The 27,866-nt window shown below is 41.2% G+C and overlaps 9 protein-coding genes across 9 annotated transcripts, besides 1 other annotated feature; 4 read left to right on the top strand and 5 right to left on the bottom strand.

The window, feature by feature from the left end:
- Positions 1-136: 136 nt before the first annotated feature.
- BEWA_003910 (hypothetical protein) lies at positions 137-6,262 on the bottom strand (the record flags this gene model as incomplete). Its single annotated transcript, XM_004830592.1, has 1 exon — positions 137-6,262. One exon carries the CDS (start codon positions 6,260-6,262, stop codon positions 137-139), a length of 6,126 nt encoding a protein of 2,041 aa, XP_004830649.1.
- Positions 6,263-7,590: 1,328 nt separating this feature from the next.
- On the bottom strand, positions 7,591-8,412 carry BEWA_003900 (signal peptide-containing protein; the record flags this gene model as incomplete). Its single annotated transcript, XM_004830591.1, has 1 exon — positions 7,591-8,412. The coding sequence occupies one exon, from the start codon at positions 8,410-8,412 to the stop codon at positions 7,591-7,593; it is 822 nt and encodes a 273-aa protein (XP_004830648.1).
- Positions 8,413-9,997: 1,585 nt separating this feature from the next.
- BEWA_003890 (Got1-like family member protein) lies at positions 9,998-10,405 on the top strand (the record flags this gene model as incomplete). The annotated part of the gene is made up of 1 exon (XM_004830590.1): positions 9,998-10,405. The coding sequence occupies one exon, from the start codon at positions 9,998-10,000 to the stop codon at positions 10,403-10,405; it is 408 nt and encodes a 135-aa protein (XP_004830647.1).
- A 1,121-nt stretch (positions 10,406-11,526) lies between these two features.
- On the top strand, positions 11,527-12,885 carry BEWA_003880 (hypothetical protein; the record flags this gene model as incomplete). The annotated part of the gene is made up of 1 exon (XM_004830589.1): positions 11,527-12,885. The coding sequence occupies one exon, from the start codon at positions 11,527-11,529 to the stop codon at positions 12,883-12,885; it is 1,359 nt and encodes a 452-aa protein (XP_004830646.1).
- Positions 12,886-14,228: 1,343 nt separating this feature from the next.
- Positions 14,229-15,117, bottom strand: BEWA_003870 (signal peptide-containing protein; the record flags this gene model as incomplete). Its single annotated transcript, XM_004830588.1, has 1 exon — positions 14,229-15,117. Exon 1 carries the CDS (start codon positions 15,099-15,101, stop codon positions 14,229-14,231), a length of 873 nt encoding a protein of 290 aa, XP_004830645.1. The 5' UTR covers positions 15,102-15,117.
- A 1,704-nt stretch (positions 15,118-16,821) lies between these two features.
- On the top strand, positions 16,822-18,297 carry BEWA_003860 (hypothetical protein; the record flags this gene model as incomplete). The annotated part of the gene is made up of 1 exon (XM_004830587.1): positions 16,822-18,297. One exon carries the CDS (start codon positions 16,822-16,824, stop codon positions 18,295-18,297), a length of 1,476 nt encoding a protein of 491 aa, XP_004830644.1.
- A 393-nt stretch (positions 18,298-18,690) lies between these two features.
- Positions 18,691-19,060, bottom strand: BEWA_003850 (hypothetical protein; the record flags this gene model as incomplete). Its single annotated transcript, XM_004830586.1, has 2 exons — positions 18,691-18,790; positions 18,927-19,060. 2 exons carry the CDS (start codon positions 19,058-19,060, stop codon positions 18,691-18,693), a joined length of 234 nt encoding a protein of 77 aa, XP_004830643.1.
- A 687-nt stretch (positions 19,061-19,747) lies between these two features.
- BEWA_003840 (hypothetical protein) lies at positions 19,748-25,897 on the top strand (the record flags this gene model as incomplete). The annotated part of the gene is made up of 1 exon (XM_004830585.1): positions 19,748-25,897. One exon carries the CDS (start codon positions 19,748-19,750, stop codon positions 25,895-25,897), a length of 6,150 nt encoding a protein of 2,049 aa, XP_004830642.1.
- A 57-nt stretch (positions 25,898-25,954) lies between these two features.
- Positions 25,955-26,037: a sequence feature (A-rich).
- Positions 26,038-26,700: 663 nt separating this feature from the next.
- On the bottom strand, positions 26,701-27,564 carry BEWA_003830 (signal peptide-containing protein; the record flags this gene model as incomplete). The annotated part of the gene is made up of 1 exon (XM_004830584.1): positions 26,701-27,564. One exon carries the CDS (start codon positions 27,562-27,564, stop codon positions 26,701-26,703), a length of 864 nt encoding a protein of 287 aa, XP_004830641.1.
- Between the last annotated feature and the right edge of the window lie 302 nt (positions 27,565-27,866).

Genomic DNA, 27,866 nt, shown 5'->3' with positions numbered 1-27,866 from the left:
TAGAAACATTCCTGGAAACACAAAATTCTCCATCTACTCGAGTATCTGGCTAAGAAACACCTCAAAGAATAAACTGTAAAACAGACAACCATTTAAAATCAATGGTAAAATACCCATTGGGTTAAAAATCACTACATTATTTAACAAAAGTACCCTTTTCAATCTGTTCAAGTGTATGATGCGATATCTGGAGTCCATAGTGAAGTGTGTATATGCCAAGAGGGATGAGGGAGGTTGTCTTGTTCCTCTTGGCGATCTCCAGTTGGTGGTCAAGAGTATGAGAAATTGAGTTCTTGAACCCTTTAAATATGCGATAGTTGTTTTCCAGTCCATCTTGGTGGAATGTCAAGTCGAAGAGTGCCATCTTGTGGTCAGTGTCAAGGTCGGAGTCGCCATGAGTGTAGGTGGAGTAATAGTCTGTGGAGGTAATGTACTCTATCATGTCCTTTACAGGTTTATGGTCTTCACAAGTGTCAAAGAATCCCTCAAGGGACTTTACTGCGGTATTCACAGCCCTCTTGCACTCGCCCTCATCAGACAGAGTTTCACAAAAGCCGAGTTTAGAGCTCCTCCAAGTCTTGATCTCCTTTTTGAGAATCTTGCAAGTGTTTATCTTGGTACCTCTGTAGACGTCAGAGTACTTTTTATCCAGTTTGTCAAGGGAGTTTGCAGTCAGTTGTACTGTGTCCAGCTCCTTAATGTACAAAAATGGCAGGTCTTCACTACTGCTATGTTCATCCAAAGGTACATTCACAAGAGACTTTGTAGCCCTGAGTTGGTATACCAGCCACTTTTGTCTATACTCCTGGTAGAGTCTCTCCCTCAAGAGGTTCAACTGGTGTCTGCTCCTCGGTATCTCAATTTCGGGACTATTGAGAGAGGCGTTGAAGGAGAGGTCTACTTGGATCTTGCCAAAGTGTTTCCACAGTTGTCTAGAGTTGGTGAATCCCCTTGAGAATGGCTTGTCAACTGGTCTCAGACGGACAATCTCACTCATCTCAAACAGGATGGAGCGTCTGAGGTAGTAGTAAAAGAGAGTGGTGTCAGTGATCACAGTGTTGGCGTACCAAGAGTGCCAAAGCATCTCCCTGTTCAAGTCACCAAAGTAACCACTAGACTTTGTCAGGAGGTCATCCGAGTGGCATCCAAGTAGAGTGAATGAGATGTGATCCATGATGGCAGAGACACTTCTGTTTGGACCATTGAGTATAGGAGTAAAGTCAAGAGTGCCTCTGAATGAGCTGATGAGACTCTTTGACATTGTGCTGAATGGGTAGACGTTCTGTCTAATACCAGAGTAAGAACTAGTGGTGTCCAGGTCTGAGAATATGCCAAAGATGCTGTTAAACTCAGTCCTGAGAGAGGATATCAGACTAATAAACATGCTGTACCGAGACTTGCCATAGTCCACTGAGGGGTTTGAGGTCTCCAGTTTAGAGACAATGTTGCCAAAGGGGTAGACTATGCTGACGTAGTCAAACAGGTGGAACAGCCAGGAGTAGATAAAGTTTGTCCCAACTCCACAGAGAAGCATGAGGTTGATCAAGTATCCAGTGTGCTTGCCAAGGTCGCTAGAAAGCTCAGTGATGAGGAGATTGAGGTAAACAGCGGAGAGAATGCTGAATGAGACGGTGAGTACCTTCACAAGCCAGAGGCTATTAGGGTCGATAATCTGGAACCTCAGTAGAAGAAAGATGATCCTACAGACGATGAATAGATACTCCTTTAGAATGGAAGAGTTATCCTTGTCACTCTTGTTGGGAGCATCCACTTGGACAGTCTTGGAGTCAGCCAGTAAAGCCACTCTGCTACGACCTGTTGAGGCAGCTAATTGACTGGTAGTCTTTACACACATAGCTACTTCTGCCAGATTCTGGGTGGTAGCCTTGAGTAGTTCACTATGGAAATCAGTCTTCATATAAGTAGCCTCAATTTCTGGAGAGTAGGATGTTACTAGCACAGCAAACTTTCCAGTCTTCTTGACAAGGTCCACAACCCTTGGATACATTTCATCCTTTTGGTCTATATATTTTATTTGTTCCTCTAGTGATTTAAACTTGGCTCTGTAACAGCCTATCATGCATTGAACCTTTTTGATCCTACATTCTGCTATATCGGTGGCCTTTGTCAGTACATACTTTACATCCTCAAGAGTGTCCAAAACGCTGCACAGTTGCTCACAAAACTGGAACAGTTGACAGTCAAGTTTGCTGGCTATGCAGTATAAAGTTGGGAGTTCCTTTTCCATGCATTTAAGGAGACAGGTAATCTTATCAATGGAGCATCCAAGTCTGTCTCCACAGCAACAGTCCAGTTTTAAGCATGTTTTCTCTTCCTCTTTCTTCTTCTCTTCAGTGATAGCTTCACAACAACACTTCCCACCTCCACCTTCTTTACAGTTACATTTGCAGGAAATAGCAGTGGACTGGGATTGAGATGAAGATGAAGATTCAGAGCAACATGTTTCACAAAAGAACATGTTCTGTGTATACATACAAAGTAGGCACTTTTCACATTTGTTAGTGCAGTTTTTATGATCACCTGTAGTCTTCTCATTACATTTACATTGCTCTTGTCCTGTCTTTGTACAACAGCATTTACAACAATTTTCCCCTCCAGATTTACAGTTCTCTCCACAACTAAATCCGCAAATCACGAAGCATCTGAAAAGCCTCTTCCAACATAGTTCACATGTGCATTCACATTCACACTCTTTTCCATCCACACAACAGTCTCCGTTACCGGTGCACTTGCACTTACAGTCACATTTACATGGACCTTGTGTATCTGGACATTTACATTTACACTTAAGCAGATCTCCATTTTTCTTACAACAAGGGCAACATACACATTTAGTTCCAGTGCATTTTAATTCTTTGTAAACACATTTTAGGACCTTAACTAGACATTTGCATAGACCATATTTGAATCCTCCATTTATGCCAAAAAAAGATCCTACTGAACCAAAAAAGGCACCAATAATACCAAAACTAGCATCAACTGTACTAGCAACCAAGTTAAGTGCTGAATCTAACATATCGGAAGAGTTTCTATAGATACAGGTGCAACTAGAACAAGCAAACCATTTTTGCAGTGTATAAGATATTCCACAAATTGATTCATCTGCTAGACATTTTGTTTTGCTAGGACAACACCAACAGGATTTGGGGTTACAACTACAATTTGAACTTTCGCTAAGATGTTTCATGCATAAACTCAAAAAAAGTGAGAATCTTTTAGTCTGACAAGAGAGTCCTTTACATTCTTCCTTGTGTTCACATTTTTTCTCCTCCTTTGTTCCCTCAGCAACACCTTTTATTTTAGTACTTAACTCAGACAGACTACTGCATAGTTTATTAAAACAATCGGAGCATTTCTTTTCCTCTTTTTCACAGCTACATTTACACCCTATAACTTTTGATAGACGATCAAATACGCTTATACTAGTACACTTCTCTTCTGTTTTCGCACATTGACATCCCTTATCAGGACACTCGCATTTACATTCACACTTGCAGTCCTTGCAATCCTTACATGATTCATCCTTTTCGCACTTATCACAAATTCCATCGTCTTTACTACTACAACATTTACAGTGTGGTTCTTGTTCTTTCTGATCTTCTAAATTAGCCTTTTGTCTATTCATGCAGAAACTACTTCTAGACATGAAACCAGATTTAGACATTCCTTCCTGCAGGACTAGATTTTTTGATGAAAGAGTGTAATTCTTGTTATCTGTCATTGCTAACTTAGAAAGGTATTTTACTGCTTTATTAGTCTTGTCCACATCTAAATTATAGTAAACGGCATATCCTTCACCATCTGTACTATTTAGGCTATAGAAATAGGATAAAGAAGTTTGTGCACTCTTTACGAATGTCTCAAATGAAGTGATTGTCAACTTCAGGTTCTTAGTTTCTTTCAGACATCCCTCTGCCTTATTGACTTCATTCTCTTTCTTAGGCACATCAACTATACATTTAGTGCTATCACTCATATCCTTCTTAGCCATAAATATACACTTGTACCATAGCAGTGTATCCTCCAAGATTTTAGTGCCTTCAGAAGCATCTCGGAAGAGTCTGGAACAAAGTCTATAGCAGACAAGCAAACATGAGAGTACGGCTGGATACAGAGGAGCCTTGTCCTTGCGACAACACCAGCATGCTCCTTTAAATGTATCTACTATGAACTTGTAGACACTGTCAAGACCGGACAATAGTATGATAGCTGCCTTGATGGAGTCCAACAAGTATGCCTCAGAAGCCAAATCAGAGGTTTCTACCTTTTGAAATGTGCATGTAGTATTAGATCTGGTAACAAGTTCTGTCCTCAAACAGTGAAGTCTGGTTATTATAGCCTCTGTAACTGCCTTGATGCCATAGTGAGAAATTATGCAGAGACAGTCACAGTCGTCAAAGTTCTCCAGTGTTGTCACAGAACATGTCTTTATGGTTACAGCAGTATTTTCTGTAGACTTACTTATACATCCACATGTCTTTATCTTATCAATGCTCTCACAAATGCCCTTGTACAACTCACAGAGTCTGCAGAACCAAATAGCGAGTAGGATAGCCTCCTCTATGCAGAGTATTGAGATGAGAAGCCAGATACAGCTTTGATAGTAGGCCTTTAGTACTGCTACACAGACTTTTGCGGAGTCAAGTGTTAGATCAGAGGCTTCCATGGATGATAGTATTGCATCAGCATTTATCTTAGCCACCATTGTGCAGATGCTTTCCTCAGTTGAAGTAACAGATTCAGTCACAAAGGTCCTAATCTCAGAGATTGACACTGGACAACAACAGTCACAGGTTTTATCCTTAGCAGAGGTATCACCGGAGACAGTATTGGTAGAGGCACTCTCACAGACATTTTTCTTGAAACAGCAACGTTCGGAGTTATCTCCACCAAAACCTCCATTATAGCAATTGGGTATCTTCTCGACCTGAGTGAGGAGCCCCTTTGACATTCCCATGGACCTCGACAGGACGGTGAGGAGGACCTGCTTATTGTCAGTCAGAAGCACTGTGCAGGTAACGAGTGGATCTTTAGTCTTGGAAGAGCAGTATAGCTTTAGAATGTCTTCAACAAGTCCCAACTCTAGAGTATTCTCCAACTTGATTAGCAGGTCCAGGATAAGGATTGCCGAGAGAATGGAGTCTCTGGTCTCAACGTCTCTGTGTTCCCAGTCACTGAAAGAGTCACAGTTTATAGAGGACCAAGTGTAAATGTGAGAGGGCACTTTAATGTCTGAACTGTTGTAGACTATAGAGAGTGGAGACTCCTCCCTTCCATCCTCCTCAACCATCTCATTCAGTTCCTCAGAGACCATTATGGCAGCCTTTAGACCCTCCAGATACCTCAGAGTCCTCTTCTTCCACAGAGTCAGTATACAGCGCATTGAGACGTCCATTGAGCCCACTACTGAGGGTATAGCCAGTAGAGCTATTGCAAAGGACACTCTCTGAATAAAGACGTGGTTGTGGTACTCTGACTGTTCCATCAAGGTCTGAGGTAGTATGCTTATACAAACCGGGTTGAGAATCCAAAGGTAGACACAGGTGCCTAGACTTATCTTGTCTCCCATTGACGGGGAAAAGGCTGGTAGCCAATAATGAGTATCCATACCCCCAGTCATACCATAAAAGAGGTAAGTCAGACATGCAGCCATGGTAAACGTTATGAAGAAGAGTGTTGTGCAAAAGTGGAAGAGGTCGTCTCCTATGGAGGCACTATCCATCATTCCATCCACCAAGACTCTTCTGAGGAGGAGTCTAGTCACCACTGGGTATCCCAAAAAGTAGCCTCCAACAAAGCTCAGTATTCTCTGGCACAAGCCCTCAGTCTCCTCAAAGATTTGGAATACGAAGCAGGTCTGAAAGATGTGGGAGACTATGGAAGTAAGTGCAATGGCACGAAGCATGCCAGTCCCAAACTTGACACTTCCATACTCTGTAACCTTGGAAGTGATGTAGAGGTACGAGAGGGGCATCAGCCAACCCACAAATGTGCATATCTTCTTGTTAAACACTCCGACAAACATGAACGTGAACGAGGCTACGAATCCCCAAAACACAACCAGTTGACGAGTGTAGTAGTGTGGAAAGTCTACATGGATTCCAGCCTCTCTGAACACCTTGTAGAACATAAAGTGGTCATTGTCCGCAAAGGAGTAGATCAGAGCAACACTCAGTCCCACCAAAAAGTAGGTGAGAGAGTCAAAGAAGAGACTGTCCCTCCTTTCTTCCTCTTTTGCCATCTTTGAATGGTACAGGCCAGGGTCTATATCTTCATCGGTGTGGTCTTCTCAGGCATTAGGGTAACCATTAGGTAGCTAGTAGGTATAGAGGACCTGTGCAAACTTGATAGCCGTAGAGATCGCTCTTCTTCCTCTACCATTACATTCTCTAGGAGCCAAAACCAGGGTCTCTTGCAAACTTCAAGTCTATCTACCTTAGCATCTCATTAAACATGACCATAAATGTTCTTCATTAGCCCTTCTGTGATACCTACTGCAAATCCTTCTCCCTTACAAGACCATCGGTAAAGCGCCTCTAGCTGTCGGATAACTTTGATCCGGAAGTCGCTTATTTCCCCAAATCCAGATGAACAATTCACAACTGTGTACCTTTTAGTACCGGGAAGAAGACGATTATCTTCTCTTTTCAATCAACTGTGAATGAGTGCTGGTCAGAGCTCAATTATGTAGCCTCTACAAGTGTAACTAGAGCTAACCAGAGACTTTACATCACAGATTGTGTTGCAAAGTTTTGGATTATCGCTATAAATCTACAAAATTCCTCTATTCCTGGCCACTTTTAAACTCTTCCTGTTGACTCCCCATAACTAAAGGAAGATTCTCGATACTTTCAGAGGGAATAAAGAGGCTATGGGCTAATATTCCCATATCCTAACGCATCATCTCTGTGCCACTCTCATCTCATTCTTCTGGAGATCAAATTGATGGAGATTGCCAAGAGGTGGCAGATGTGTAGCCTCTACGACTTAGAGGTTCAAGACCAGGAATAAGGACTATAAAGCGTAATATAACTCTAGGAATACCGAGAATAGAGGAACGAATGCGGTATCTGGAACGAAGAATTGGCGGAACATGAACTCTACCATGTAACGAGGAGCTGAAAGTTTATCTGTAGGTGACAAGGTTTACCCTTTAAATATTTTGTCGAGTAAAAGTGCACGTCTTCCGGAGCCTGTTTACCAAAATAGAGGCGATTATCACTCCTCCAAGTGCTCCATTCGACCGGACTCGCACACCCGGTAAAACTCTAGAAGGAGGCCATTACAGTATGATTATGGCGATAATAGCCATTTAGTGTTTTTTGATATACTCTTATCCAATTATAAACACCATTATTCTTGCCGAATCTTCGACCATTCCTGCATAATGTCGACCTAATGCGTTCTACCGAGTTGCATGTTTGAGAGCAATGGGTCCATTCAGGGGACAATTTCGCGAACGTTCCCAGTAAATGCACGGCCAGCATTCCGTCAGAGAGGCTACCCTTCCTTTAAAACAACGGATATGGATAGAAAACAATAATTACTCCCTGGGAATAAAACCGGAACTCATTCGTACAGCTCTATAAACTTCCTCTTGTAGTCCAAGAGTTTAAACTGGTCTTCGGTAAATCCAAACTTGTACACTGCTTCCGTTTCATCTCCGTCCTTGTAGAGTGAGATGACTGTTATTTTGGGATCGCCAAGCCTCCCTTCCCAGATGACCCGTCTCTCGACTAATCCCTGGATTTGGTTATCCACAGTATATTCACCGTACTTTACCATACCAATAAAATAGTGTAGCCTGTATTGAGGCCTGATATCGTACACCGCAGGAACGTGTAGCGGACTTGAGAGACTTTCAGCATCTTCTTCCTCTTGGGGATTTTCTAAAGCGATCAGTCTCGCACTGATGTATTCATCGCCAGTTTGTTCAAGAATGTTCAATGTCATTGGTTCCCTTTGGACGTCCTTGTACATGTCGTTTATGGATTCTCGCCAAAACTCCTTAATGTGGGTGGTGTAGCTACAGGCTACTCTATACCTCGTAATTACCTTGACGTATCTGAAGCCACGTTCCCCGCGCACATTTAGGACGTAGCGACTCATGGCAGTAGGGTCTCCCGATATTATGAGCTCGTCATTGTCCCTCACATTGCCGATTATGTGGGTGTGTCTGGCATTTCTTCTAACGGTGTAGTTGGTACCGCAGGGAAATTTCATGGACGGAATAACTTCAATTCTGGCTGTCCTTGACCCGGATATGTTGAGATCTATCAGGATTTTATCCTTGTTATTTCTATTCCTCTCCGTTGTAGGTGGCGCAATGGCACCCTTGAATGACGCAAGAATTGCGAGTAAAATGGGTAACTTAAGGGTAAACACGATCATTTTACCTTCTTGAGAATTTATCGCTTGAGAAAAGAGAATGAGGTCTGACTAGAGATTTTTAGGGACCACCACAGTTATTATGTGGAGGACAGCCAGGAGTAGAGTGCATGCAGATTGTGGAGATGAGTACAGGTGTAAATGTGTCGTTTTTGTAGCCATACCGTTTTGAGGAGTGTTTATAGGCTTTGTAAGTCGTGATTGAGCTCAAAATGCCGGGGATTAGAGGCGGAAACTTGGTGCCAGTTAGCCACAAACGTCAATGGGTTATTCCCGTCACGCCCATTTCTTCCAGCGAGTATCCACGCATGCTTTAGGTGTGCAATGTTGTAAAGAGATGTTTGAGGGTCAAGAGAGCGTCATACGGTAGGCCAGCAAGAGTTTATGCTATGGACTTGTACTCCCTCATAGTTTGTCTGGCAACACCCTAGGGTCTGTCTACAGACAGTTTTCCGCCATTAATGGACTATTTATAGACTTTTACTTTGGTTGTGACTAAAGTTTTGGCAAACGTATCAGCAGCTCAGGGCAAAGCCCGTCACTCCATCCGCCAGTAAAGCTGTCTAATTGGCCCAGTAGCTCCTTTCCACAGATCTCCACCACTAAAAATCCTTCTTTCACTCAGAATAATCCGATGAATACACAAGTTCCCTCTGGTCGCCATAAAGCTTCCCTAGATTCTTTTCAGATAGTACCGGTCAGTAGGCCATTTACTCCTATCATTCTCATACTTGGAGTAGGTCTTTAAATAACCATCTCCAGTAAAGGCCAAGACTATCATTAAACCTTGGGATAAAAAGGCATTAACAGAGGAGATAGTACCCTCCCTATCTTTACAGCATTGGCAGTTAGGTCCTTTACAGTTTCTAGGATTACAAGCTCCGGGACCTCCTCCACATCCACAGTTGGATCCTTTGGTATTACAACTGGTGTCATTGCAGTATTTACCGTTCTGCTTACCAATACTTACTCCATACCAGATTCTCATTCTTATTCATGCCAAACTGTATTAGAAACCCCTATCCTGCTATTGTCGCATTACGCAACTCGAGGCTTGGCATACCATAATGGTACCTCATTCATCTGAGGATGAATTCGCATCACTATTCCACTCGTTACACTCATTCCATAGTGATCTACTACCTAGTCTTGGACGTCGGTAGGTCACCTGTTTCAGTACTCCTTACAGTCGTACTTGCACAGTGAGAATCCTACTAGACGGAAGAGCTCCCAGAGGTCGCTCAGGCTCCCTCCGGCTAAAGCCTACGGTCACCAATTTTCCTCCCTAGACACCATTCTAGGTACCCCTGGTCACACACACCCTTTGTGGCCGCCCGGTCGTTCCAGGGGCTCTACTGGCGGCAAAGCCACCACCTTTCGGTTGGTATAGACTCCCTTACATTCCGGTGAGCCATTAGGATAAACAAATGAGTCCGCTGGGATCTGCCTCTGGTGAGTTTGCCACGCGGTTCTAGCGGCGTTACACACTATGAATATTTTATTGTGGCGCGGAGGTTGGTGAGTTGCACGGTAACGGTTAGTGGCTATGACGTGAAAATCTTCACGTTTTCTCCTTCGCGTAGGTAGAATGAGAGGCAGGGCCAGCATAGGACTGCCCCTTTTAGGTTTGGGTTCCTTTGTCGGTTTTTTGGGCTTTTTGTTCTTTTTCGATCGTATTTTGCTCTCAATTTCGAATGTGGTTCTAATTTCGGGCTTTTATTTCCTTTTGGGTTCGAACAAGTTCGTCTCCTTTTTTTTAAATCGGAACAAAAGGGGCACTCTGGTTTTTTTAACGGGATTTCTGGCCATTCTCGTCAATCGTACACTCGTCGGACTCGCTGTGCAAACAGGCGGACTCTACCTCCTGTTTGAGGCGTTTATACCAAACGTTGTCTCCTACGTCAAGGTCACACCCCTGGCGTTTGTACTCGAGCTTCCGGGAATCAAACATGCTGTAGATTATATCCTCAAGAGGCAAAAGAACCTGCCTGTCTAAGTTTTAACTTTCACGGTATGTGGGCTATAGCGGCCGGAATGTGCAGCATGAAGAGAGATGAGCAACTGAAAGAAGCTCTTCCTGCCAGTAGGTTTCCTCACTGTGCAAGTACGACTGTAAGGAGTACTATACTACCGTAGGGAGTCTCTAGAGAAAAGATAGACTAGGGAGTTACTGCGAATATACGCAGTATATGAGCATAGGCGATAGTAGGGAGCCTGTGTATTCATCATATTCTCAGTATAGGTGTCGGTATTAATCACATTCTTGTACTGGCAGAAGGATACGAGTATGTACATTCACGAGGTTTGGTGGATGAGTATAAGAAACAATGACTGTAGCAAATATAGGAACCTGTCTATTCACAATACTCGGTATAGGTAAGCATCGGAGGGGGTATAGAGATGTCCCGAAGAATGAGCGACTAACAGGAGCCTAAATGATCACTATGGGATGTCTAACAGTGTATAGGAGCCTCTGTATTCATAAGGTTTTATAGAGGAATAAATTAGTCATGACTACATGCCTAGCATCGGGTAGTATCTCTCCGTTCATTGGAAGTGCATGACTTTTCTAGTGACGATTACCTAGAGGAATAGACAAGCTCCTACACTCCCTATTGTCGGACAGCTCACATGCGTTTGCCATTCCTCATCCCATATAACAATGCACCATTCATTACACTCGTAAGTTTTGATCCTTTCAGGCAAAGTATGGCATAACATTTAGGTTCGTGGATGCCAATGTGGAGATGATGAGTGAGAACATGACTGTGGAGGTACCCACGGGCTCATCCTGGTCATTCAAGTCACAATCCATAAGCACAAGGTTAGTTGATAATAAATCAATATGGAATGAGGGGATATAGTGTGATTAAATGTCCATTTATACATTGATTCTTCCTCATTATTGCATTCTCATAACATCACCTACTCATTCCAAGCAACTCTACACTCCGTCTATGAAACCTTGAAGGATGTGAGCTACTTCAACATGCATCTTGAAATGAGGAATACTGGAACACTAAACTCTCGAGTAGAGAATGGAGGAGTATCTTCAACTTATAGCCAAGGATATGGTATATAATGGTGTGAACGACAGGTAAGATCACAAGATGACAGATGGGAGGTCAGAATGCTCCCATTCAGAAAGGCGCCATGTTTATGGCAGGTCTGACTCTCTTGCAGTCTCTCCGTGTGGCTTTAACTGGAGCAAAGTTTGCACTTGACAGATTTAAAATTCCGCAGCAGTATGCCAGTTCGTTCATTAACATGGTCCATAATCCTATGGAACTGGCAACGTTTACTGGCATTTTTCTTATAAATGCTCTAACATGGACAGGTAACTGGTTTAAGAATAATTCTAAGTACTTTGCCATATTTACTAATGCTGCATTGTGTCTTTCCTTCATTATACTCCTTATCGCATTCACTTCTGGAGGAGAACAGGGTAATCTCACTTTCTACTATTGGACTATCGTGTTAGTCTCATTTATCTATGGACTGAATGTGGCCTGTGTAATGAACGTGGGAAGCGCAAATGCTTCTCTTTTCAATATGGGAATTCCTCTCTCTGGTATTCAGGTTTGCATTTACTACTATGTCTTCACTAAGTTGGCTGAAAGGTATCAGTGGTCAAACGTTAGTTACTGGATCATTGTTTGGCAGCTTGTTATAGCAATATTGATATCAGCAGTATCAGCCGGTCTCTGGATTGCTGCATATCCACCAGGTCCACCTCCTCTTGAACAAGCTGCTACTGGAAATGGTGGAGGTACCGCTGTTATATCTCCAATTCTCATGGGAATGGTTGGAATGGGCGGCATCTATGCCTTTTATCCTGCTATAGCTCCCTATAAGTTGACAGATGTTAGCACTGGCTACACTATTGACCTGGTGGTTCTCTTCATGAGCGCCGTCCCTGGCATTATCATTGCAGCTTTATGCAAAGGTGAAAGTGGTCCAGGTCCAGATAAAGATTGGAGTAAAGGTAATACTGGATGGCATGCTGCTTGGATTCTGGCAATTCCACACATTACTGCAATGGTCTTGTGTCTTTATGTACTTCATTATCCAGGTAGTGGAGTGGCACGTTACATTAGGAGCAGTGGTTTAAAGGTTGGAGCTATTACTGTGACCTTAAAGTTTTGTGAGGAAGGACTTAAAGCGGTGTCATATGCAGGGGCTGGTGCACATGGAGGCACTGTTTCCTCTTTTAATGCCTTTTTATCCCAAGGTTTAATGATAGTCTTGGCCTTTACTGGAGACGGATACCTTAAGACCTATTCCAAGTATGAGCATGATAGGAGTAAATGGCCCACCAAACACTATGGGTTCTTTAAGTCCTTAGGATACTGGATAGGGAGTGGAATGAAGGTGGCCTGTAAGAGTGTTAAGTCCTCCTTTACCAAGAATGTAAGATGCAAAGTTTTAGGGAAGTCTGAGGCCTTACTCATTGTCTATGCAGATGAGGAATTTTAATGCATGCCCTGAAATCTGTCATGTTTAATGGATGCCCACTAGGGAGCTTTTTGAAGCTCGCTCACTCATCCTTAGACATTTGTCCATGCATTAAGAAGTCTAGTGGAGAATCTGGCAAGACTACTGGACTGTGAGGACTCATACCGAGGAGACATTCAATGATAAAGAGTTATGCTCATAGTGTTTGTCAGTTGTCTGATAGAGACAGTTGGCCTACTTCACGTTATGGGTTTTGGAGTTCTTTTGGATACTGGTGTAAATGTGGTTGTCGTGGTCTTTATACTAGTCTTCCTAAACTGTTGACTTTTGATATGAGAGCTAAGCTGGCTCATAAGGATGATCATTTGTTTATTTTAGTTACTTGTGACTTGCCCCCAGATGAATAGTTTGTTGATACGTAATGTAGTTTTTTTTATTATTTCTTAATTGCAATAATGTTAAATTCTTTTATATACTCTACTTGTTACTTAGTCTCTGTGAGGCCTTTTGAACTTGAGGCATTTACTGATGAACTGTTTGTATGACTAAGCTTAGCACATGCTTATGTTATTGTCTTGGTGGGTACTTAAGGTAGGGTCCTGTACCTCGGGTAGATGAGCGTAATGCTAACTACGTAGTAGCTGAGCTAGATGAGCCTCTAGGGTCTGGAAATACTAGGAAAGAATGGTACTAGGTGGGTCTCTATTGATGACGAAGACCATGGTAGGAAGTTTAATGAGATGAGTAAATCTGGGTTGTCATCTGATAACCCTACCTTGCTACAAATACTGCCAAGTAGTGACTCCTCACAGATACTCCTCTCTAGACAGTGCAGTATAGGATAGACATTCTTCATTAAAGTCTTCCGTTGGTCACCCCTACAGCTCGTATGACTCTACTCACTACGCTAAAATAGTCACAATAATCTGATGAATATACAGGTTCCCTACGATCACCTATGCTCATATACTGCGTATATTCGCCATCACTATTCCACTCGTTACACTCATTCCATAGTGATCATCTCGCCAGTAGTTATTTGTCTATCATTCTTTTAGAGACTTCCTACGGTAGGATAGCTATCAAGACACTTGTATACCAGCATATAGAGACAGTGAAGAGATCCCATAGGCTCCTATACTCTGTATACTCGCAGTAACTCCCTAGTCTTCGACGTCGGTAGGTCATTCTTCCTTCCGTTGTACTCCAGTAATGACCTTAATCCTACTAAACGGAAGAGTTCCCTTACGGTAGCTCCGGCTCACTACTCCGTAGCTCGCATCCCTCATTCTTCGGGACATGTACTCCGCTTCGCTACGTACATAGCTCACATTCATGCAAAACAATGCATTACCGTGGGTTGACTAGAATAGTGTGAAAGAGACCACTGCAAGGACTGCAGTGTATACGGCGGCGGTCATGAATCCGTCGTCATCCTCCTTTACGGCTAGTTTAAATCTTTCTACCTTGAATTCAAAGAGTTTGGGGGTCATTTCGTACCACCCAAAGATCCTCCTTTCAAAGTAGAGCGTCTCGGTCTCGTTGTCTGGTCTCTCGAGGGTTAGCTGGGCCAGCACTGGCTTTTTATTCTTGACGAAAAACGAGGCGGCAGTGCACAGCTCGCCTTCTCCAATCCAGATATCATCTTCCCCTTGGACGAGCTCCACGATCTTGGTTCCTGGGAGAGGTTTAATGACCAAGAATGGCTCCTGTTCGGAGGGCTCCATGATCTCCAGAGCCTTCTTTGGCGGATTTGTAATGTCCACAATGTACCCCTCAACTTCATCCTCCGCAGCATCAATGAGGGCATCAAGTCTCTCATTAAAATCCGACTGCGTAATGTTCATCCATTCCCTGCCTTCCCTGGCGAAGCACTCGTACTTGGAGACGGTGTCCCACCTAGAGACCAGGTACATGAGCCTCGGGTCTTCCCCCTTGAGGTACACATGTACGACTGTGGCCTCGGACGTGTCTTTGCCGGCGCTCCAGATTTGGGCATCGTCTGCGAGCACCTCGACGAACGCGCGGCCATCCTTTGATGTGTACCTCTGGTAGCCGAGGTATCCCAGAGCGCCTTTGAACAAATCGACTGCATTTAAGTTCGGGTTCTCAATGTCAAGGACAAGACCCGCTGAAGAAACTGCTGGAGCGTTTCCAGCCACTGCATTTTCCATGAAATCCTCGCAAACTGCCACACCGAGGAGCGAAAGGAACAAAAGCGCCAAACGGGCCTCCATTTTGGTTCTGGCGGCCACCAGGGTACAGGGAGGTGCTCCGCCCATCTGGGGCCTAGACCAAGTACACACTGGGACTAGAACGGCATTTTAGGGGCTAAATTGATGCTCAAGCTGCAGTATATGGACATTATGGACAGGTGTACGCCTGTCTGGCGGATGTGTACGCAAAAGGGGCCACTTTGCCGCCAGTTGCAGCTAAATGGGTGTGTAGAGGGAGGGGTACCTAGAATGTGGCAGGATGAAACAAGACAAGGGTACCTGGAATGGGCGACTATATGAGCGAAGCGAATAGAGTGAGCCAGAGCGACTATTCGACCATAGGGAGGATGAGAGCTCCATGGCGACCTCTGGGAGCCTAAAGAAGAGTAGGATTAAGGTCATTGCTGGAGTGCAACGGAAGGAGGAATGACCTACCGACGTCAGGGACTAGGTAGTAATGGCGAATATACGCAGTATATGAGCATAGGCGACCTATGGGAGCCTGTGTGTTCCCAATGTTTGGTAGAGGAATAGGTTACCATTATGAGCTTCTCCATTAGTGTCTTTCTCAGACTTATCAGGAGACTCTTTAGAGACTCTCTTATTCTACTAGCGGTACTACTGGACGACCAAAGGGACTATATAGAATAGGAATTAATAAGGGAGTTTATCACTATTGAAGGAGCCGTTACGAGATACTAAGCATCGAGTTGTATAATAAAACTATGGTAGGATAGGAGTACTGAACGACCGTAGGGAGTCTCTAGAATAAGGATGGATGAAGAAGTGTATCACTATGGAATGAACAAGGTGAATGAAGGAATGATGGTGAGATTCTCAGCATAGAGCTGTATAATGCAACAATAACAGGATAGGAGACTGTCCGTAGTGAAGTGAAGGACTGGCGAGTATAGACACCATTGGAGCTTCTAATCTTTGACATAAAGAATAGAGTATAATATGGACAATAATGCAGTTTAGTATGAATAAGAATGAAATGTACTATGGATGATGGAAGCTTGTGGTGGCTAGTGAAGATGAAGGATGAAGGCTTTCTCCAAAAGGAAACAGAGTACCATTGGAAGATGATTAGCTACCATTACGAGACGCCCAGTATGGGAACCTGAGGAAGAATGACCATTCCATGTTCCATATTCGGCAGACAAATGATCTACCTGAGGACAATACGGGACCTCATTACCGAATACCTGCCATTTGGGAGTCTAGTCTCTTTAGCGATTATAATGGAGCATTGAAGTTGTTAGGAAAAGGACCGGTGATTGGCATCCCAAAATGAGTAATGCAGACATTTCTGGATAAGTGGGCTCCTTGGCAGCCAAGAAAGTTTGGCTCTATAAATGTCATGGTAAAGTCTATAGACATTTTATATGGCTTATTTATTGAATGTAGACGTTATATATCTATGGAAGATATTTATAAAGGCTACAAAAGGTGAATTATGGATTTAAAGAGGATATGCTGGGGTTCCAGTCTTGCATGCAGATTTTTGCCACGGACTGGGTGAGTGGACAAGTATGGGCCATGGGACATTCTAGCAATGTACATTACTAGTACTGATCCTTATGAGTATTACCTTCTTAAAACTGCTTACTGTGGATGCATGGGATACTATAAATGACGGACAAATTGCTTTATAAACCCCCATAGGTTACTGTGTACAGTTTGTATATCTACAGAAATTTTGATGCTAACAGGCTTTGATTAAAGACAAGTAATGAAAATGAGTGGTGTTACTATTGATATTGGAAAAACACCTAAAAATGGCCTCAAAACTGAAAATGACAGTAATAACTACCATTACGAAGATGATTCTACCAGAGAAAGGGTCAATGTAACCCTAGTTGAAAAACTCTCTGGGACTCCTGGATATATAACACTTACCTATACTCCACATAACAGTGAAACTAAGATCACTGGTATTAAAGAAAGTGGGCTAAATAAGAACGAATTTAATACTAATATCACAGATAGTAAAATTGTAACCGTATATTATTGGTCGTTAGATAACACTTTCAGTAATCCACTACTTGTTCAATTTGGAGAGGGAGGTTCCTCAGTTTATTATTACATTACTGGTAATGGTAATACTTGGAAGACTGAATCTGGTATAAGTGGTAGTACTCTCAAGGACAAATTGGATAAGCAGAACTGTAAAAGAAACAAAGCCCACACTGTTGACATTTCTAAGAAGAATGATACAAGTCGAGATATAAAGTACAATTGTCCAGGTTGTGGTTCTAAGCCAATTACAGTAAACAAGTATGGTACTGACTATGCTACTACTGACTATTCCTGTTACTATCATTATCTTCCCTCTGGATCGGGCTATATTTCTGGACTCCAGGATAAGGTAACGGAACAGACTGGAATAAAATTCACTGATACAATATCTATTGTGTATGTATATCACTATCCAAGCGGATCTGATGGAATCCCTCTCTTGATTTATCTCCTAGGATCACGTTGGTTTGAGAGGGCCTCTATTGATTCTAATAACTGGACCGAAGTAAAAAAGGACAAACCAGGGAGTATAGATGAAAAGGGGAAAATACTAAAGCTTCTAAGGGCTAAATTACTGACTGTTACAATAGACCTTGGACAAACCAATGCTGATAATGGAGTATCTGGTACCTACTCTGATCTTCCTGGAGGTGGTGAAGGTAAACAAATTGAAGTTGGAAGAAAGGATCTGGGTGATGGTTTCGTTAGTTTCGTTCATAGTGTTAAAGGTAAAACAGATTTTGTGGCTGGAGATGTCAAACACAATAATGACACTCTACAAGGCATAAATAAAAGTTTTATTCTTCAAAGTGTAACAGCGTACTATGAGGGTGGTTTTAAACTTGACAATCTTCTAATGGTTAGACTGGAGAAAAAGAACGGTCAGGACAAATACGTATATTATAGTAGGGAAGACGGAGGATCTAGATGGATTCCTCTCTATGATCAAACCGGTAAAATAGATGGTTCCTCTCTTACCACCAAACTTTACCAGTCAAAGAATGATCTTACCAAGCTATATGGGATAAAGAGTAAGCTTGAGGTTAAAAGGGAGGGCAGTTATCAATATACTGTTGGAGTTTCTGCAGGTATTATAGCGGGAATTATCATTGGAATTATATGCGCAGTGGCATCCATTGCCTTTGTAGTTTGGTGGAAGAAGAGATTCATTGCAAAACTTATAATTAATTTATAAAACTCCTTTTCAACCAACTATGATGATCATTATAGACCTTTCAATGGATAAATCTCTAGTCACATTCATGCATGTAACCCTCTACATCTTGCCGTAATTTATTACTTTGTTTGCTATATCATACCTTACATCTTAATACAAAGCATTCATGTTGGATTTATGGAAAGATACTTGGAATTTGTCAGTCTGGGAAACCGCAGAGGGACTAATGGATTAGATGGGAAAGTCTGTAATGTTACATTCTATGCTCCAAAATATGGCACATTGTTTACTTGGTAATAGGATAGAGCTGAAAGTGCCATATTTTCAATACTAAATTGTGGATCTCTCCAGTCGATATTCTAATGTGTATGGTTTTTGCTTAATGTTTAATAGTTTACAAAGCTCTATAAATTAAAACAGTGTGGCTACATTAATTCCCTTTTGAGCTATTTCTTTGAATTTACTACTAAATGCTTTCATGGTCATGTTCTTCCACTCCCTATCCAGTATCCTAAGGACTTAAAGAACCCAGAATCCCTAGTAGGCCACTTACTCCGATCATGTTCATACTTGGAATAAGTCTTGAGGTATCCGTCTCCGGTAAATGCCAAGACTATCATTAAGCCTTGGGATAAGAAAGCATTAACAGCCGAAATAGTACCACCCTTATCTTTACAACATTGGCAGTTATTAGATGTACATTGGTCAGGTTGGCATTTTCCTCCTCCACTGCAGTTGCATCCGCAGTTGTGGTTTTGGCAGTTCCCTCCTTTGCATTCATTGCAGTATTTGCCTACTTGCTTACCAGTAGTAGTCTTATCAGATTCTCCTCCACATGTAGATGCAATAAGGAGTAGGATGAATGAACAACACAGTGCTAGGTTGGTAAATATGGCGAACCACTTGAAGAAGCTCTTGAAGTTTTCCTTGGACTCTTCACTGGGTTCTTTATTAGGGAATCCTCCACCAAAACATTTCTCCCAGATGAGTGCTGTAAGAGTCACAAGATCTCCATAATGCATGTGCTTAAGGGCCCAGTTTGAAGGCTTCCAGTGTCCATAATTTTACTAGGACCAGTCTTACCATCCTTTGTGCGGTTATCTCCTTTAGTCCATCTGGTTTATTCTTTGGGCTTACTCCAGTAGGTATGTTTGTCTAGGCGTATTACTGCTAGAGACTCTTATGGACTCGTTGGAAGTTGGTGATTGGATAGACGAACTAATTTCTACTGACGTGAGTGTTGACTGTACTACTGAAGACTGTGTTGATAGTTGTTCATCTTGTTCTGTGGACACTCTCTCTGACGGTGAACTAGTTGTGAGGGAGGATGAATGGAATATAGATACTGAACAAAGCTAGTACTGGAGCAGTGAAATAGGATATCGCATAATTAAAAACATATAACATAGAAGGTTTAAAAAAACAACTCAAAGGTCTTAACTGATATCCCTTACACCGATAATAATGGATGGATATTTTACCGGTTGTGAACATATATAATAGATGTAATAGAGTATGTAGATGTAAAGGAGGCAAATACTTAACCGCAAAAGCGGGAACGGTAGGAAATACGGATTTTAGATATTGCACTCATAAAGCCAAACCAACTGTTAAGATTTCAGGTGCTACTTGGAAAAGTATAGAAATAGAAAGAGTAGGGTATGCTCACCCATTTGATCTGGCAGATTCCATAACCACGTATTTCCACTCTAGATTCGATGGTAAACAAGGTTTTATCAAGAAGCCTCTCCTCATAAGGGTTAGAGATAGTGCAGGAAAAACACATTGGTTTGAAAATGTTGGACATTATGCTAATAAGAAATGGAAAAGGATTGATAGAGAGGCATGGTATGGCAGTTATCCTGAAAATGACAAATATAGCTCAAAGAATGATTTTACAGATAAGTTAAAGAAAATTTCATGCAGATTATTTGTATCTCATGCTGTAAGGATAAACTCTGATGGGAATAATCAGAATGATTATCAATGTCCAATATGTAACCAACCAGTTAATGTCACAGTTAAAAATGACATTCCGTCAAAGATACTTGGATATACCAAGTATGAATTTACTGGAACACTTTCAGATAAGTCCATACTGGCATACAAAGATAACCAGATTACCTACAGGAGACAAAACAAAGGATTCCCAGGCTATTACCTTCCAATACAACTTGAGGAATATAATGTTAAGAGTGTTAACGTTTACTACTGGGATGGTGACATTCAACGGGAAAATCCACTTCTAATCGAGGTGGAACTAAACAATGGAATCTCATACTGGTTTGAGAATATAACAAATGATGTAAAACATGATAAATGGAAACCAATCTGGAAAATAGGATCCCATGAATACATTGATTATATTTCAAAGATTAAGGAGAAACTCAGTGTTCTGAACTGCATATATAACAAAACGGTGCAGATAAATATTGGGGAGAAGAAAAACTGTCACGAATCAAAACATTATTTACACAAGAATAGAATACGCTATGGGTATAGTGAGGCTATCGGCACAGATCCTGTTCTTTATGCGTATAGATACGGACCAAGTCTAAGCTCTGAAGAAACGCCTTTCAACATATCTGAGGTTGTCGTTAATGGCTTACCACAAAGCTTCAAGGAGAAGCCTCTGCCATCTAGGAGTGTTACTAATTTTATGACATTTGTGTCACCATGCGACAAGGACAAACCATTTCTTATTTGTGTAGAAACTGGTTCTAGTGTTAAAGCCAGGAGTGGAAAAAACTATGCATGGTACTATAGAAAAACAAATGGGAATGACTGGAGGGTGTACCCCAAATTTACTTGCCAGTCTCCTGAAAATGTTATATACGGACTTAAAGACCTGTTGGAAAGTGCTAGAGCTACTCTAGGTTTGAGACCATGTCACATGGAGACTTCTGCGGATGGTGTTCAGCTTGACATTACAAAAATTCCAGAACAAGGAAAAAACTTCCGTGAATATCGTGATGACTCTAATCCAAAAAAGAAAGTTCCAATTTTTGTTACAAAGTCTAAGGATACTCCTTTAGCCAACTTTTTCAAGAATTCCCACAGGCCAGCTACTAATAAGAGATTTTTTGTTGTACAGCAGCATTTAGTTGGTGGAGATAAAATAGGATCAAGTAAAAAGATATCTGCTATAGAGACCTTTAATGTATACTTTTGGGAAGGAAATACCACTAGGCCTATAATTATTGAAGTTAAAAGGAACGGTGAACCAGATACAAGGTACTATGGTAAAGGAGACAGTGTAGGTTCATCCTGGCTATCTGGTAGTAACCAGGGAAGAAGTTTATTACAGTCTTTGGATCACTGGAATTGTGAGAATAACAATGCTATTCCTATAGAGCTAACAGAACCAACAAATCTTACAAGTTTCTATGGTAAAAAAGGATCTACCTGTTTACAAAATAACTTTATAACTTTGCATGGATCACTATCCCTTCCAAAAGATGCAGAAAGGATTTATGAAGCAACATCCTATAATGTTAATGTCGGTAAAAGAATTTCTAGACTTACTTATGATAATAATCCCACTAATATTGTCCCCTTATATGACTACGGGATAACCTTGAATATTTACCATTGGACTAAAAGCTCTAGAGTACCTCTTCTGGTTGAGTTTAAGCCAAAGGATGGAGGACAATCTGATTGGTATGAAAATCTCAGTAGAGAGAGTACTAAATGGAAACCAGTTGGTAAGAAAGAAGTGGATGGATTTTATGATAATAAAAAGGGCCTTACCGAGAATTTAACCAAGAAGCTTCATGAGGTTAACTGCAGAATACATGGTGTTATTCAAATAGATGTATCTAGGACAACCAAAGAGCCTTATTGTCATAGTTCTGGATATGTACATGAGAAGATGATTATGGTTACTTCAGAGCCAAAGTCCGCATATCCAGGTTTCACGGGTTACGAACATACTCCAGTTGACCCCCTTAAGGCTTTGACAGTATCTTCATTTTACAATGGAAACGATAAACAAGAAGTTACTGACATAGACTTTCCTCTTGAAAATGTTGAAAAGGTCATCGTATATTTCCCAAATTGTGCGGGAGGATATCCAGTTGCAATGCGCATCTACCAGGACGGAAGAAATGAAAAGTGGTTAAAGAGAGAAGAGAATGATAATTGGAGAAAATCTACCACTGAGTTTGAAAATAAAGATGGAGTAGAGACTAAAATCCTTCTAGATGGTATCAAAAATAGTACAAATGCGTGCACTCAACCTCCTTTGCAAACTCCCCGAGGACCTAATCCAGGAGGAACTAGTAGTTCTGGTCAACAATTTTATACGAGTAATAATGATACACAAGGAGTTTCTGAACCCTTTGTAGATGTTCCAGATGAGAAGTTTGCCTTGGATAAAATATTTGATAGTTTTGTTAACCTGGACTATGAACAAAACAGTTTTGGCGATTTTGTCAGACTAGACGATGAACATGAAGATCAGAGAATTGTAGAAGAACAGAATAGAGTTACTTTTGTTAGTGTATCTGCGTCAATCCCGTCAGTTACTACTTTTACAACTCCTGGTGTTGGTGCTATTACTCTACTTCCAACGCCTAATGTTATAATTGACATAAATATGGATATTAAAGGGGATAATTATACTTATACAGTAAAGAACAGTGGTGAAGTTTGTTTACAGAAGGGAGAGTATCCAGATATATCTGACTTCTATATGTTTACACATGAAGCATCTGATGATATTCCTTTCAAGGTTGACGAAGTAATATTTGGATCAAGCGGTGATATTCCAGATATTATACCAAAGGAGAAAGTGGCTAGTTACTCCGTGTGGTATTGGAAACATGATAACGGAATGAAAAACCCACTCATCATTGAGATAGCAAATAGTGCTGGAAAGTATAAATACGACTCTAGCAAAGACAACTGGAAAAGTTGGAGCGGTGCCCAAGAAAAGAATAAACTGGAAGGTGAAGAACTAGAGAAGGAATTGGATGACGTCAATTGTCGACTCAACAAAGTGGTTACCATGGATCTATCATCAGGAACTAGGGACAATGGATCATATTGTTGTGGTAAGGTTGGAGTCGATTTCAGGTCTATTCAAATAGGCAATTCCAGTATATTAACCTACTACGTTCATTCCATTAAAGGAACAACGAATAGACTTGCCAAGATAAAGTACTATATTGCCAATGACCCCAATAGAAAACGTATAAATTCTAATGAATTAAAATTCCCAATCTCTGGTGTAAAGAGTGTCTCTGTATTTTACTGTCAAGATAAACCAGCACCAATATATATAGATCCTCAAGGGGGTCAACCTAAATCAGACTTTAAGGGGTGGTATAAAAGAGGGAATGATGACGAAGCTCAATGGATAAATGTATCTACTGATCTATCTAATGTAACACCAAATAATGTTGGGAATAACTGTGATAGTTTCAATAAAATTACAAAGATACTAAGAACAGTCGGGTGTAAGCAACTGGTAGACTGCTACACGAGTCCTAGCACTGTAGATTATGGTGGTTCAACAGTTGTAGTCCCTGTAGTTCTACCTGATTCACAAGTAACCATTTATCTCTCAAAAAACAAAAAGGTAAAGAGTGACGGTACTACTCATTACTACCAAGATTCTACTGGAAAGAAAAGCATTAGTGTTAAAAGATCTCCATATCCTACTGAACAGGGATATAGTGCAAACTTCTACGACTACAAACATAAGCTTGAAAATGGTGGGGAAAAGTTCATACTCTTAGAAGTAAAGAGTGATGACGGTAGTAATATTCCTGTTATAGGTAGGACTGAGAATGTCACCTCAGTTTCTGCTTATTACTGGAGGCATGAGTTAGATAATGCTCTCTTGGTAGGGATTACTACTAAGGATGGTAATACGGCTACATACTATAGGAACAGTAAGGATGGTAAGTGGCAACAGTATAAACTTAGGGCATCTTCTGGTCATCCTAGTCAGGCTGAGTTAGAGTTGCTCAATTGTGAAATAAATGACGTTGTTCAAATAGATGTTAGTAAGATTGCTGATTATTGCCACGAACCTCTAGATCCCAAAGATTACCATACTAATAAGAAAGTAAAGGTTGTTAAAGTAGATGATCATGGTCACCTTGGAAACTATACTGCTTATGAACATACTCCAAATCCATCTGGAACATTTAACATTTCTGCATTCAATAATGGAGGTACTCCTACAACTCTTAGTGGTTTGAGCTCAGGTTTGCCAATTAGAAATACTTCTAAAGTTACAATATTTATCTGTCGGAACAGTTCAGAGCCGCTTCTTATCCACATGGAAGCCCTTAATATTTCAAGGAAATGGTTTAAGAGAGCGAACAGCACTGGTTTGATTGTATCATACGAACTAAATGCCACTATTCTCTCTGATTCTCCAAAAATACTAAACATTCTTGATACCCTTGACAGCACCTGTAAACCACCTTTAGTAACTATAAACATTTACAATAGACCTAGTGCTGGACAATCTACTACTTATGGAGGTGCTTCTTACGCTATAGCAATTGGACACTGCGATGGTTCTATTCCAGATTTCACTGAATATTCCCACACTGTATATGGTAGGAACTACTTTACACTCAAACAGGTGAACTATAATGATAAACCTACTACTGGAATTGTAAGTAGTCCTATGTCTAGGGTTACTAAAGTATCTGTTTATTACTGGACTTCCCTAGAAACTTATAGTAAGGATACTAGTAGACCGCTTCTCGTCAAAGTTACTACTAAAGAACCAGGTGAAGAAGCTAAAGAAACCTACTATGAGAATGAAGGTCTTCCTAATAATACAGAATGGAAGGAATGGCGCCCAAACGATCCGTCTTATGATCTTACAAAGAAACTTCATCTTCTAAACTGCAAACTCAATAGTGTAGTCATCGTAGATATTAGTCAGAAGAATGATTATGATGCCTGTGTTAAGGATAATAATCTGGATCCTTATCATGGTGAAAGAATGCAAGTTACTAAGAATAATACTTCCGGTAGTGAAAACCCTCTTGGAAGTTATGAAGTTTATGAGCACTTTCTCAAAACAGGTACCAATGGGAATAAGTTTCACATAGTATCTTTTAAGAATGGGAATTCTGACATAATACTACCTTTAATTGGAGAAACTACTCTCACTAGACACATTCTTGATGTTGGCGAGATTAAGGTATATCGGTGTGATAGTGATGATAAGTCTCTTATGGTATACATAAACACTGACGATCCTACTGTTAAACATAAATGGTATAAGAATACGACTGGAGAAATTCCTGGTAATTGGGTACATATAGATAAGTTATCTAGTACTGCTCAGCATGAAGAGGTCAAAAAGGCACTTGACACCATTGATAGTAGATGTAAACCTCCTGAAGGTGAACATGCTACTGCTGGAACTGCTCCTCATGATGGTGAACAATCTGCTCAACCTAAAGATCCTGTTCCTGAAGCTACTGCTGAATCTCTTACTGGTCCTACCGTTGCTGCTACTATAGGATCATGGGCTATCTTTGGAGGCTCTACCTCTGGTACTCTTGCCGGGGCTGGAGGTCTTACTGGACTTGGTTGGTGGGCATTTAAACGTTCTAAAGGAGACCCTTGGGTTAGGCAAATATGAGTCTATGGACTCTCCAGTAGGGAGACTAGAGAATCTACACTGAGTAGTTGGTCTTAATTTGTTGGTTTGTTTTTGTTTTATGTTAGTTGTTTCTGTTCTTGTTGTTGGGTCATTGTCTGTACTTTACTGTTTATTGTTGTGAGATTGTTTGGTAGCATCCATAACTACGATTCTCTGGACTCCCTTACAGTTGCTACATACTACCTAGTAATGTACTACATACTAAGATAACAAGAATTAAAGTTAGACTTCATAGTACTGCCTACTGGCAGGTTTATACTGCATTAATGGTGAGTATCCATCCACAGGGTGAATAATGAGTGGTCTTTAAATGGCCATTATATTGTACAATTAAAATGTTGTAACACGATACATTGGGTTTATGAGTCTTTAAGCATGATTATGCACTTCTCATTTCGTCAAACTTCTTGAAAAAGTCATCCAGTGTGAGATCTTTCCATGTACTATCAGCCTTTTCAAAGAATTTAGACTCCAAATAACCACCCTTATTTATCCCTACGGTAATGAGAGCATCCACCCCTGTGTGCGAATCTTGCAGATACAAACTTTTCCTTTTCGGAAGCCGCCCAAGCAACTGCCTCTCCAACCACAACAGATTTTATGAGGACACCATCCTTAGGGGTAATTTCACTGAATACTACTCCATTGCTATCTTTTATGTCCATATTTACCTTTGATTCATCAGGATTTGCAAGATCAAGGACACATGGAATGGTAGTTACAGATTGAGGTGAACTAGTTCTAACATTATCCACCGATTCGCCAGAAAATCCACCATTAAATTAAGGTTCTGCGTATTCTTCCATCATCTTACCCACTTCGTCATCAAAGAGTTCTTCATCTACTTCATTCCATACTCCACCTACCTTTTTAAAGAACTTGTATTCTAATTCTTCACCCTTATTTATGGTTATGGCAAGGAATGATAGACTTCCTCTCGTGTAAAAACCTGCGGAGGTAAATCTTTCCTCCCCGCCAGCTTTCCACAGTTCCTTGCAAGAATCCATAACAGAGGATATATGGAAGGCATCTTTGGGAGAGTATACCTTAACAGTCACTCCGTATTCCTTATTTTCCTTCACAACTATTTCGGCTTCATCGGGATGAGAAAGATCCAGAGTAATGGGAGTAGAAGGTTTAGGTGGACTAGTGACTTTCTCCACCAATTCCTCATCAATGGGATATAATGTAACCCCTTGGAAGTCATGCTCACACGGTTTTACACATTCTTCCATCGCTGCCTTCAAGTTCTTAAATTCTTCCATGCCAATCTCCTTCCACTTTCCATCAAATTTCTCAAAGCACCTGGTATGGAAATCGTAACCATTCTTTATACCTACGAAAAGGAGCGAGTAATATCCCTTGGAATACAATTCTGCCGATATACACCCTTCACTGCCTTCCGCTTCCCAGAGAGTGACTCCATCATCCATGATCCTGCTGAACAATTTTCCATTGGGAAAGTAGGAGTAATAGATTACTCCATCCACAGTACTTTCATAGTCTCTAGCCAATGAAGGATCAGGAGAAGAGAGGTCAAGGGTAGTGTTTACAGCCCCTTTACGGAAAGCATTAGGGTTTCTACAGCATCTCGCGCTGCATAGTCTCACTAGAGACACTGTCCATAGCACTGCTAGAACCTTCATCCTGCGATATTTAGACTAGAAAGGTAAAGGAAGAAGAATGTGTAATGCCGATGGTGAATGGGTCAGATGGAAGAGATTCCATGAATATCTTCTTCCTCCGTGCTCCAGACGATGAATTCTATGGGTATTTGGCACTTTTTGAATCTATAAAAATACAATCACCTAATTAGCCATCACACGGTCTGCTATAGCCCTGCATTTAGCCTATAATCTTACCTGGCCTTCAAGACGGAGGCATTCATAAAGAATACCCCCGAGACTCTTCCAGAGACTTTTAAAATGCCACTCTTTACGCAAATCCA

Source organism: Theileria equi, chromosome 3, assembly GCF_000342415.1.
Source record: "Theileria equi strain WA chromosome 3, complete sequence".
NCBI lineage: Eukaryota > Apicomplexa > Aconoidasida > Piroplasmida > Theileriidae > Theileria > Theileria equi.
The sequence above is the reverse complement of the archived record's forward strand: the minus strand, read 5'-3'. Positions and strand labels throughout refer to the sequence as shown.